The sequence below is a fragment of the Chenopodium quinoa genome, unplaced genomic scaffold (genome assembly GCF_001683475.1).
Source record: "Chenopodium quinoa cultivar QQ74 unplaced genomic scaffold, ASM168347v1, whole genome shotgun sequence".
In the NCBI taxonomy this organism is placed as follows: Eukaryota; Viridiplantae; Streptophyta; class Magnoliopsida; order Caryophyllales; family Amaranthaceae; genus Chenopodium; species Chenopodium quinoa.
The window spans coordinates 4249655-4261167 of NW_018743292.1; the positions used below are offsets into that span (position 1 = coordinate 4249655).

Sequence of the window (11513 nt, forward strand, 5' to 3'; positions counted from 1 at the left end):
GTCCAAAATGGTCGGACCATACGGGATTTTCTAGCCTGGCAAAAAAAAAAAATGAACAAAAAGAACATAAAAATGCATTACTAAACCCGTCTTAAAAAATAATGAACCAGATCTGACCTGATTTCGGGTCGAAAAAACAGCCTAAAATCTACCCAAATTGAAGCTTTTTTTGGTCAGTTTTGAGCAGCTCTACTTCTTATACATGTGCTAAGGATTAGTTTTCATATTATTATTTTATTTTTGTTCAAAAGCCATCAAAGATTTCAAGTGGTTAAAAATTGTAGTTAAGAGCTTTTACTCAAAAAAAAATAAAATAAATAAATAAATAAAGAGGTAGTGAAGGGCTGAGATTTTTTATTGCTCGAACCCGGAAAGAAAAACAGGAGGCCTGATATTAGAAAAACGATTAAAACCAAAACCGACTCCAAATACTTGTAGGTTATAAAATTGCAGTTAGATTGCAAGATTTGCAACCTCTTTCCTCTCAAATTTTCCAGAAAACCCTAATCGAAGAGAAGCAATAGAAATTGAGAAAAAAACTTTAAAAAAAAAATGGATGACTCTATCCCTGTTCGTCTTTTTCGTTCTATTCCTCCTCTAACTGAGTTTCGGGATGCAGATCCATTGGATAGCACTAACCTCGATAAATTTACGGACGATCTTCTAGCGAAGTGGGACGAGTAAGATTATAATTTTCCAGATTTTATCACTTTTAAGCTTTTCATTGTCTCTGCTATTAAAACTTTGCAATTAATTTGTAGGACAATTCTTTAGTAATTTACCCTAAATTCAATCCTTAATACAACAACAAGAAGATCAGGATCAATTACAAAAATTGCAAAAATCGATTATTGTTAGTTGAATTCTGCAATTTGATTATTGTTATTTTCCGATTAATTTCTCCAATGTTCGATGGTATGCGGTTGAAGGCGGTGGTCGATGAGGGTTTGTTGAGGGCGGTGAGATGTGTGTGGAGGGCGGTGAAGTTGAAGGCGGTGGTCGGTGGGGTGTGTTGAGGGTGGTGGGGTAGATTGCAGTGGCTAGTGGTGTATGTTAAGGGCGGTGAGGTTGATTATGGTGGCTGTCCAGGAAATTGGTGGGTGGTGCTGCCGGTGGGGAATTGTAGATGAAGAAGAAGAGGAAGAATTAGTCAAAAGAGTCAAAATAACGGTTAGGTCGGGCTCACAGACGGAAAACCCACCGGAATTTTGAAATGGGTGTTACTCTGAGTGATTATTTAATTTAAGGGGTGGTAAAATAAAATAAAAAATTAAACGGGTGGTTAGTTCAAAAACAGGTACATTTTTAGGTGGTAATTTACAAATTATCCTTATTATTATTTTAAATCTATATTGTTTGAATTCTAAGTTTTTGTTTTAAGGGTAATAATGATAATAATTTGTTTGTTCCGTAATCGCCCAATTTTACTTGGTTATTCACAAAGTTATTATCGCTTATGATTATTATTTTCTGTATTGTTTGAATTTTAAGTTTTTGTTCTAAGGGAATAATGATGATAATTTGTTTGTTCCGAAATCGCCCAATTTTACTTTTTATGATAATAAGAATTGAATTGAAATTATAGAAAGTTGACTAATTTAGAGATTGATTATGGATTACAAGGTGGGAGAAGGATTCCTATCCTATATTCATTCCCGATACGGATATATTCTTCCCAGGGCGTACGGACTGTTCCAAACCCATCAGCAAGGCGGAGCTCCATAGTCAACTGGCTGAGTATTCTGAAAAGGCCTTGGCTTACTTTAACAAAACCAATGTATGTATAATTATTACTTACTTCCTTTGTAAATGTTTATATTCATATTAGAGTTTTTCATAGTGTTCTCCTGAACTAAATTGCACTCAACTTATGTTATCTAAACTTATTGTCCTTTATTTGTCCTCAACTTATCATATCTTACCTTATTATAGTGGGAAATTATATGGGAAGGGTTTATGCTAGATATCACTCTCTTCGTTTCATTTTAATGGTTACACTTCAATTTCAACAAAACCAGATATGTGATAAGTGGAATTGAAAAAGAGAAGCTATTGTAAAATATATATATATAGTTGTGGGAAAATGGTCCAAAAATAGTCTTAAAATGGAAAAAGTTGTAGTATAACCATTTTTATGAAATACCGTATATTGTTTAAGTGTAACCATGAAATTAAATCAAGGAAGTATTAAATAAACAAGAAAAAAAATTACAAGGGTTGTGAGTGTGGAACTTGGCTTACCTAAAAGTTAGTTTTTTTTTTTTTTTTTTTTTTTTTTTTTTTTTGTTTTTTTGTGGACTTCGGAAACAGTATAAAAGATTTTGTATGTGTGGACAAAGGGAGCACTATTATCTATTCTTTTCAACTTATTTTGACTTAAAAAAAACCAAACTCAAACATTTGCAATGAGTCAAATCATGAATCATCTGTATCAAATCTCTACATGGGAGAGGTTTAGAGCTATACTTTGTATTGTTTTTGTACATTCCACTTCACATCTCATGTCACAACTCAATTGACATCATTACTGTCATTTTTTCTTTTCAGTTTTTACTAGCCATTTTCAATTACCGATGTAGTAACTAACACCTTATAAAGACTTATGCATAACGTAAAACTACTTTTATGATATGACATGCAGAACACGGACTATAAGGCTGAAAATAATGGCGAAATCGTCCATGGTGATCAGGATCATTGTTATGCTACTCATTGCAACTTCACTGCTAAGCCTGATAGAGCGCCTCTCATTCCTGGGGATTTTTCCAGCAAGCTCTTCTTTGCTGAATTTATGGAAACTCTTCAGTCGAAGACTTCCCTAACTTATTGTAGTCTGCTAGATGGTGAGACCTTTATCTTTATAATTCTTTTCCACCCCTGGTGAACTCGGCTTTAGATTTATACTCTTAACTATTCTATATTTTCTTTATGCTGTTTAAATAATGCTTTGTCTATTTGTAGTTTTTTCTTTGTCCTTTGAATGCTTGCTTTTTTTTTTTTTTTGGTAAAAGATAAAAACCAAGTAGGTTGCTTTGGGCATGTGAGACGTCTATTATGGAAAGTGGAGAGTTGGGTTTATGGGGATTTAAAAGAAGCCGAGGGAGGCTCAAGTTGACTTGGATTGGAGGCATACAAAAATGATTTTAAAAATTTGGGTTTGCAAGAGCATGTAGCATATAACACCTGATAAAAGTTTGGTTCATGCAAACTGATCTTATTTTATAGGGATTATGCCTTGGGCATTGTTTTTAGTTATAAATTGAACTTTTAAGTTGTATAACTTCAATGAAGTTGTATAGCCTTTTGTCTTCTTCTTGGTTTATGAAAGCGAACATTTGGTGTCGGCTCATATTAGATATTTGTGCTTGATTGAATTCTTTGGGGTTAATTTGCTCTTTATAATGAGATAATATCATCTCTTAAGTTTCCACAGGTGGGACAACATTTGGCTCTCTTGGCTTCATAATGCCCATTGTTGTTATTTGTACCCTTCTAGTATGCCATTGACCCATTGTTCTACAGGCTTTTTTGCTCTTAAACCTGGGGTTCTTGTTTGATTTAGATGACTTGATAATCTTGTTTGGTGACCAACCAGCGTAAAAAAGTTTGTCTTTTTGAAGGGATGGTTTTGGTTCATATTCTTTGCTTTACTTCCCATCATAGCTCAAACTTATATCTTGTTTAAAATGCATTCTTCCTCTTTTGTCCCTTAAGCATGTTATATGTCCCTTAAAATGCTTTCTTCCTCTTACGTTTCCATGATTATTCTGTTCTTGATTCATCTGTGTGCTGTTATTACCTTCTGTTTTATAATCTAATGTGAGTCTCTAATTAACTTGAAATGAAATTGTAGTTGAGCTAGTTTTGTATCATTACTAAATTTAATTAATTTCATCTTTGTTTATGACCTCCTCCTTGATGGCCTAAGCCCTAATGTGGTTGGCTGCCCTTGAGAGTTGGGAGTTTTGTTGGGGGAGTGGGAGAATCCCTATATAGTAGTGCAAGAAGTAAAATGCAACATGCAACTGAAACAGGCTCTACTGTGCATGGAAGTCTTCGCTTAATACAGTCCAAAAGAAAGAGGGTTAAGAAGTTTGTATGTCATTGCTGCCTGCTTATTTGGTATTTGTTTTTAGTATTTGGGGCTATTTGAGTAGTACAAATCTTCTCATCTGAACTTGAACATTTATAATATATTTGGAATCTCTTGGACTTCTAGATCCTCTAATGCCTTGCCAACACTGCTATGGAATGAACTAGCACCCCATCACCATAATCTAGATCTTGAATTCCAGCTATCTAATGGTTGTTTATGTTCAACATGACATGCTTTTGCCTTGCTCACCTTAGTAAACATTTTGGGAGTTAAGGGTGTGGATTGAGGAAGTTCCTCAAGATTCACTTTGTTTTGTATTGTCTAATTCTTCAGCTTTTGCTTAATAGAATTCTCTGATTCCCATAAAAAAAAAAAAAAAAAAAAAAAAAAGGACATGCTTTTCCTGGCTGCTGCCTCTGTCCTTTTGCTGCTCTGCTGCTGCCAGCCTGCTTTTCTATGTTTCAGGCAGCTTGTTTAAACTGATAGGTTATGTTGCTGGTCCTGCATTGCTGTTGCTGTGCAGAGCGTTTGCTTTGTTGCTGCCTGCTTTTCTTATTGGTGTTGCTGATGCTGTAATTCTTTATTATTGCTGCTGCGGCTCTCTCTGTCTGCTGGCAGTTTTTATGCTCTTGGGTGTAAAGGCTGGTTGTTGGTTGTTGGGGCTGCTGGTTGTCTTTGCTGGCTGGTGCTCTATGTTTTGCTTCTGGTTGCCTTTCTTTGCTGCTGTTGGTATTTTAATTGATGGCTGCTAGCTATTGCTTACTTTGGGTGGATACTGCTGCTGAGTTTTTGTGCTGCTGCTGCTGCTTGGTTTTTGGGCTGGATTTTTGGTGTTGCTGGTCATTTTCTAGTTGCTGCTGCCTGGTTGCTTTGCTGAGTTGATGTTGATAGTGGTGTTTGCCTCCAAGGCTGCTGCCTTCTGTGCTTTTACCCTTGTAGCAGCCTGCTTTGGTTGGTGAAGGAGTGCTGTAGGTGGGTCGTGCTGCTAGGGTGTGCCCTTGCTGCTACTCCCTGGCTGCTGCCTCAAGCTCTTAAAGCCTCATTTATAATGAGAAATTGTTGCATCCGTGTTTTGTGGGGATAGGAATTCTACAATCCCTTGCTTAAAGTCACCCGTAAAAATGGCCTAAAAATAAATTAAAAAGACTCCTGGTGGATTATGTTTTGTCTTTTATTCCCAGTATAGGTTTCAAAGAAAGTTTTTTTTTTTTCTTCTTTTTTTTTGTGAAATTATATCTCGATGATTTAATTGTGCAAATACTTAATTATGCCCTAATTGTTGTGGTTTTGAATTACTGTGTGAAACTAGGGAATTCAATGGTAAATGATATGTAGGTGTTGGTCGGCGGCAAGCCCTAATGCTATTTTTGCCTGGGTGTGTATGTTTTAGATGGTTCACTGTTTTTTGGCAAGAATAATGAACGGTGTCTTATTATGAGCATCTCTCTTACACACGGCTCCTTAAAATCTGTCTGTCTAATTTATCTTTGATGTTTTATAGGTGCGGACTACAATAAATACTGCAAAATGTGCCCCATGGGAGTGATTCGTCATCCGAAAAATTTCCGATATGGTGACAAACCACCCCTGGATTGATTTCTCAGCCAATAACTGAATTTTGGTGAGGAAGGGGGGTTGGATGAATTGTACATGGAAGGGCATCATATGTGCCACTTGAAGACCATGTAGTAAACTTGTAGTAATGTGTGGCTTGCATGACTATTTGAATGTAGCCTAAATATGGTAATGTGTGTGGTTTACAAGAAAGTTTGAACTTATAGTAATGTGTGATTTGCAAGACAATTTGAATGTAATATGTGGTTTGCAAGACTATTTGAATGTAGCCTAAATATGGTAATGTACTAATGTAGCCTAAATTAGCTAATAACTACCTACATCAGACTATTAAATTCCTATTCTAACTTATTTAACATAATATTGTCACCCAATTAAATTAACAATCATCAGAACTCATTCATCTCCCATGAAAGTACTAGACCACCGCGGCACCACCTTTACCATTGTCATCGCTACATCTAACCACTACCTTATCACCACTGTCAAAGTCGCCTCCTCTTCTCCTATGTTCCCTTTTCTCTCTGTATCTCTCTCTTTTCCCTCTTTTAATTTTTTTTTAAAAAAATCGTTTTGATGTGATGGTTTGAGGGGTGATTGGGCAAGTTTGGGGTGGCTCGAGGCGGTTTCTAGGTGGATTAGGGTTACTAAGGATAGTTTCGATGTGGTTCAAGATGAGTAGGGGTACTTTTGGGGCGATTTAGGGGGGATGTGGGTGGTTTTGGGGGTGAGCGAGGGTGGTTATTCGAGGGTGGTTTACGCTGAGAAGGTATAGTTTTCGAGGTGGTCTGTGCTAGAAGGTATGGTTTTCGAGGTGGTTTGAGTTGAGAAAGGGGGGTTTTAAGGTGGTTTGAACTTAGAGGGGGTGATTAGTGGTTTCGGTGTTTTTCGAGCTAAGAGGGGGTGACTTCGGGTTGTTCAGGTGGAGAGGTTAGTTTTACGATTGTCGTGTATGTATAAGTGGTTTCAGGGTGATTGGGGTTGAGATGGGGTGGATTAGGGTGTGACGTGGGTGATTCCGGGGTGGCTGTTGTTGGCCGACGGTGGTGCGGTGGTTGTTGTTGGCCGATGGTGGTGCGGTGGCTGTTGTTTGTGGTGGAGGTTAATTTATTAATTACCTTTACTTTCTCTCTCCTACCTTGCTTAATTACCTATCTTTAATTTATTAATCAACCATTATGAAATTTTGTCTTAAAATCCGTGTCGAGCTCAAAGTTGCAACTAATTATAATTTGAAACGGAGGTAGTACTAACTTTGACTATATTTTTTATTAGCATAATACTATAAACATATATTTATCATATAATATGTTGTTAGATCAGTATTAATATAAATTTTTATAATATAACTTTGTTAAAAAAATTTATAATTTTTTATTAATATTTAATTATATAAAAATAAGGTTTTATAATATAACTTTTTACCTCTCCTTTGCTATCCATAAAGTTTTCTAATATAAAATTTTTACCATCCCTTGCTATCCATTCACCTACTACCCGCAAACCCCCTCCCTTGCTACTCCGTCCTTCATCCTGCCCACTAAGGAATCGGTAGGCGGTTGCTCCCTTTTCCCCGAAAAATAACCCTCCTTTCCCTAACCCTTGAAAACAAAAAACCCCGCCTTTCCTCCACCCCTGAAATCAGAAATCCTAATTGACCTGACTCAACCTAAACCCGACTTTATTAATTGTTGACCCAAACTTGACTCGACCCAATATGACCCGATCTATATCCGACCCGATAACTTGATTGTCAGGTCTCGATATGTAGGGATGTTAATGTGGCGAAGTGGATGGTGGTCTTACTATCCCCATACCCTCCTAACATTCTCATCCCCAAACCTCTCTACCCATCCCCATGGCAAGTCCAAAATTCATCCTTATCCTCGCCTGACGGGTACAATTTCAAAACCATCTCCACTCCACCCCCACCTTGATATTCACACCACCTATTCCCCCCCAAGACTCGCCTTATCCCCGCCTTCCAATATAACAATTCTACGCAATATAAATAATAATAATAAAAAAAAAGGAAATTCTACATGGTGGCCTTATGGTTTTGCGTTTTCTACGTGGAAGACGAACTTTTTTCTAGCTCGATCTCTTCAATGACACCAAGGTTTAGAAAAATTTACATAGTCACCTTTTTTAGGTTTATGGCTAACCTTTTTAGTTCAAATGGTTAACCTTTGATTTTTTTTTTTTTATTAAAAAATTATTTAAATTATATTTTAAAATAATAAAAATTTAAAAAAAAAATTCAAATTAATTAGAGAGGAGAGAGAAAGGTGGGGTTTTTTTTTTTTTTTTTTCAAATTTTATAATTTAAAAATATAATTTAAATAATTTTTTATTAAAAAAATCAAAGGCTAACCATTTTAACTAAAAAAGTTAGCCATAAACTTTAAAAAAGGTCACTATGTAAATTTTTTAAATTTTGGTGCCACTGAAGAGAGCTGGAAAAAAGTTCGTCTTCCACATAGGAAACGCAAAACCATGAGGCCACCATGTAGAATTTCCCTATAAGAAATTGTTACTATTTGTATAACACGAGTTTTTGTTTATTGTATAAGTTTATTACAAAGTATTATGTATACTACTTTATTTACTTAATTTTTTTTATAAAAAAATAAGTATAAAAATATATGTATAGTAATTTATTTTATAAAAAATTTATGGATATTGGTACAAAGTGGGTACGAAGTGGAGGAGACTCAAGAGAGACAGGGCGAGTATGATGTGGGATTCGAATGCGAGCGGGTACAACTAAAATCTACCCCACCCCATCACCTATGACAGGTATAGTTTTTATATTATTCCCATCCCGCCCCACCACTCGTCAAATCGAGACCTGGGATGGGTCTCCTACTTGACCCACTCGACATCTCTATCACCTAATGGCTTGTAATTTTTGAATCTTGACTGTAAGATTTTCAATTTTGAGACTGAGATATCTTCTCACGGTTAAGTATTGGTGTATAGTTGTTATTTACATGGCAAGTAAATAGCATGAATAAGACAAAAGAGTAGTGAAAAATGTTCTTCTAGTGGTACGAATATTAACCACTGTAAATAAATTATCATCAAATATTATGCCACTATTACCTATAATAGTACCACTGTAACGATAAAAAATTACAAAAATTATGCGGATTTACCAATTAGCCCTTCTATATGCATCCCAAATAAATAATAAATTTGCGCCTAGTTGCACTCTCTTCTCACCGCAATAAAAGGGATAAATTAACCAAAGTAAGCTTAATTACAAAACAATTTTTTAAGCTAGACTCGTGGCCAAACTATTTACCAAACTAAGCTTCTAGGGTAAAACGCTGTCTCGGACAGCATTTTATACCCTGGTTTTCCTTACAAAAATACAATGTGTAAAACGCTGCCTCAGTCAGCGTTTTAAATGTTGATTGTTTTTTTAAAATTCTTAATTTCTGATTTTTTTTAAAAAAAATAAAAATTAAACACATAAATTTAACCTGAAAATGGTATATTATGAAATAGAGGCAAATAGGGGTGCGACTTTTCAAACCGAACCGTGAAACCGCCCGTTACCGAACCGAACCATCACGGACCGATCCGTTTATAAACCGATAAATATAAACCGAAAACCGAACTGAACCGTTCAATATCAAACCGAAACCGAATTGAACCGCTCAATGTCAACCCGTTACAGACCGTAAACCGATAACAAACCAAACTGCGCAAATCCGAACCGAAACGAAACCGAACCAAATGGTTTGTAACCTGTTAATGACCCGAACCGTTTATAAACCGAAACCGTTTAAACCGAAAAAAAAACCGTTTAAACCGAACCATTTGTAACCCGCTAACCGTTTAAACCGACCCGTTTATGAACCGAAACCGTTTAAACCGCACGTATAAACCGAACCGTTATAATCCGCTAACCGTCTAAACTGAACTGTCATAACCCGTTAAACCGTTAAAATCGAATTGTTTTCGAATCACAACCTGTTTAAACTGATCCGATTACAAACTGCTTAATTCAAATTGAATTATTTACAACCTAAATGGCTAAATAGTAAATACAATTAATGTTAATAAATGTAAATCTAATCAAACGGCTTAGGTTTATACAACGGTTTATATCACCTAATCCAACGGCATTATTAATGTCGTTTTAGATTATTTATTTATTTTAATTAATATCAAATGTAACATACTAGTATTATTATATATATACTTTAATTTAACAAAGGTAACAATAAATATAAATTTAAAATAAATACAATTAACGTTAATAAATGTAGATCTAATCAAACGGCTTAGGTTTATACAACGGTTTATATCACCTAGTCCAACGACATTATTAATGTGAATAATGTTGTTTTAGATTACTTATTTATTTTAATTAATATCAAATGTAACATACTAGTATTATTATATACATACTTTAATTTAACAAAGGTAACAATAAATATAAATTTAAAATAAATAACTTTAATTATTCCAAAAAAAAATACATTTCATCTACATTTTACATTAAAAATAAATAAGTTAAAGATTTACATTTTACATATGATCATAAATTAATAAATTATCCTAATAACAAAATTTAACCTAAAAAACATTCCTAAAAACAAAAGGCACCAACAATCTTGAAGCAGCAGCACACCCAAGAGCAGAAGAAATAGCAGCAACAAGCAGGAACCAGCTCAGGCAACAACAGATCAGCAACTCATCAGAAGCAAGCAACAATATAAGCAGAAGGGACTCAGCAGGAACAACAACCAAAAACAGATATGCAGAATAAAACATATAGGAGACAAATTGCATGTATTTAAAACTCTACACAATTTTGTAGGCCATGTTTAAACTTTAATTAAGAAAGTGTCTTATTAGATCGAAGTCAGTCTCGCATAGGTTAACCCAATGGACAATTTGTTTGTCATGTTATAGAAAGTAAACTGTAGCTTGCTTGAATAAGTAGATAATAAAAAGAGATATGAATTTGATCTTAGTCGCTAGATCAAATTACATAGTACTGTACATGGCAAATTCGAAAATAATGTATAATTTTAGACAATTAATTATATTTGATAAAGATAATCATCTTGGTGGAAAACATGACAACCTAAAGTCATGATACGAAATTACTTGCAGGTCTCAACTACTAGCACAATCGGCGATTAAATCAACTAATAATCCCAACAATTATATGGAAGGCAAAGAAAATGTCAATTACATTAGGTAATTTACGACGGTAATTGTCAAACAAGGCCGTAAATTTTGAAACACACAACATTTTTTTTACCCATACAGGACAATAATAATACTTCCAGTAATAAGAAAGGGAAAGAATTCAGAAGAAAAAATAATAAAATAATAATAATAATTGAAGGCATTCAACATAACTCGTATATACTGGTACTAATTTATGAATCTCTCACATGTTCAATTCGTTTCTTTGTACATTGTCGAATTTCGAACTAAAAAAACAAAAACAAAATTCCTTGAAAAACCACCCAAAAAAAAGAGTCAAATCAACCAACACAACCATAATTCAATTCCCCTCCCTCTGAAAATTAAGATCTAGCGACTAAGATCAAATTCATACAAACAAAATTCATACCTTATATCGTCCGTGAGTAGAATATGACAGATCTACAAAAAAAAGAAAAAAAAATTAAAACTTAAAAAAAAAAAAGCACAAATTATACATTGCAAAACAATAAATGAACAAAAGAATAAGAACTTTAAAAAAAAAAGCAGAAATTATAATTTACAAAATAATAAATGAAAAAACAGAACTTAGATCCAAAACACAAATGAAACGAAAACAAAAACCCTAAATAAACAAACCGGAACAAAA

The 11513-nt window shown here is 34.5% G+C and overlaps 1 protein-coding gene across 1 annotated transcript; it reads left to right on the top strand.

The window, feature by feature from the left end:
* Positions 1–371: 371 nt before the first annotated feature.
* Positions 372–5987, top strand: LOC110736514. Its single transcript, XM_021916740.1, has 4 exons — positions 372–680; positions 1624–1777; positions 2642–2843; positions 5598–5987. The coding sequence occupies exons 1-4, from the start codon at positions 553–555 to the stop codon at positions 5690–5692; spliced, it is 579 nt and encodes a 192-aa protein (XP_021772432.1). The 5' UTR covers positions 372–552; the 3' UTR covers positions 5693–5987.
* The last annotated feature ends 5526 nt before the right edge of the window (positions 5988–11513 follow it).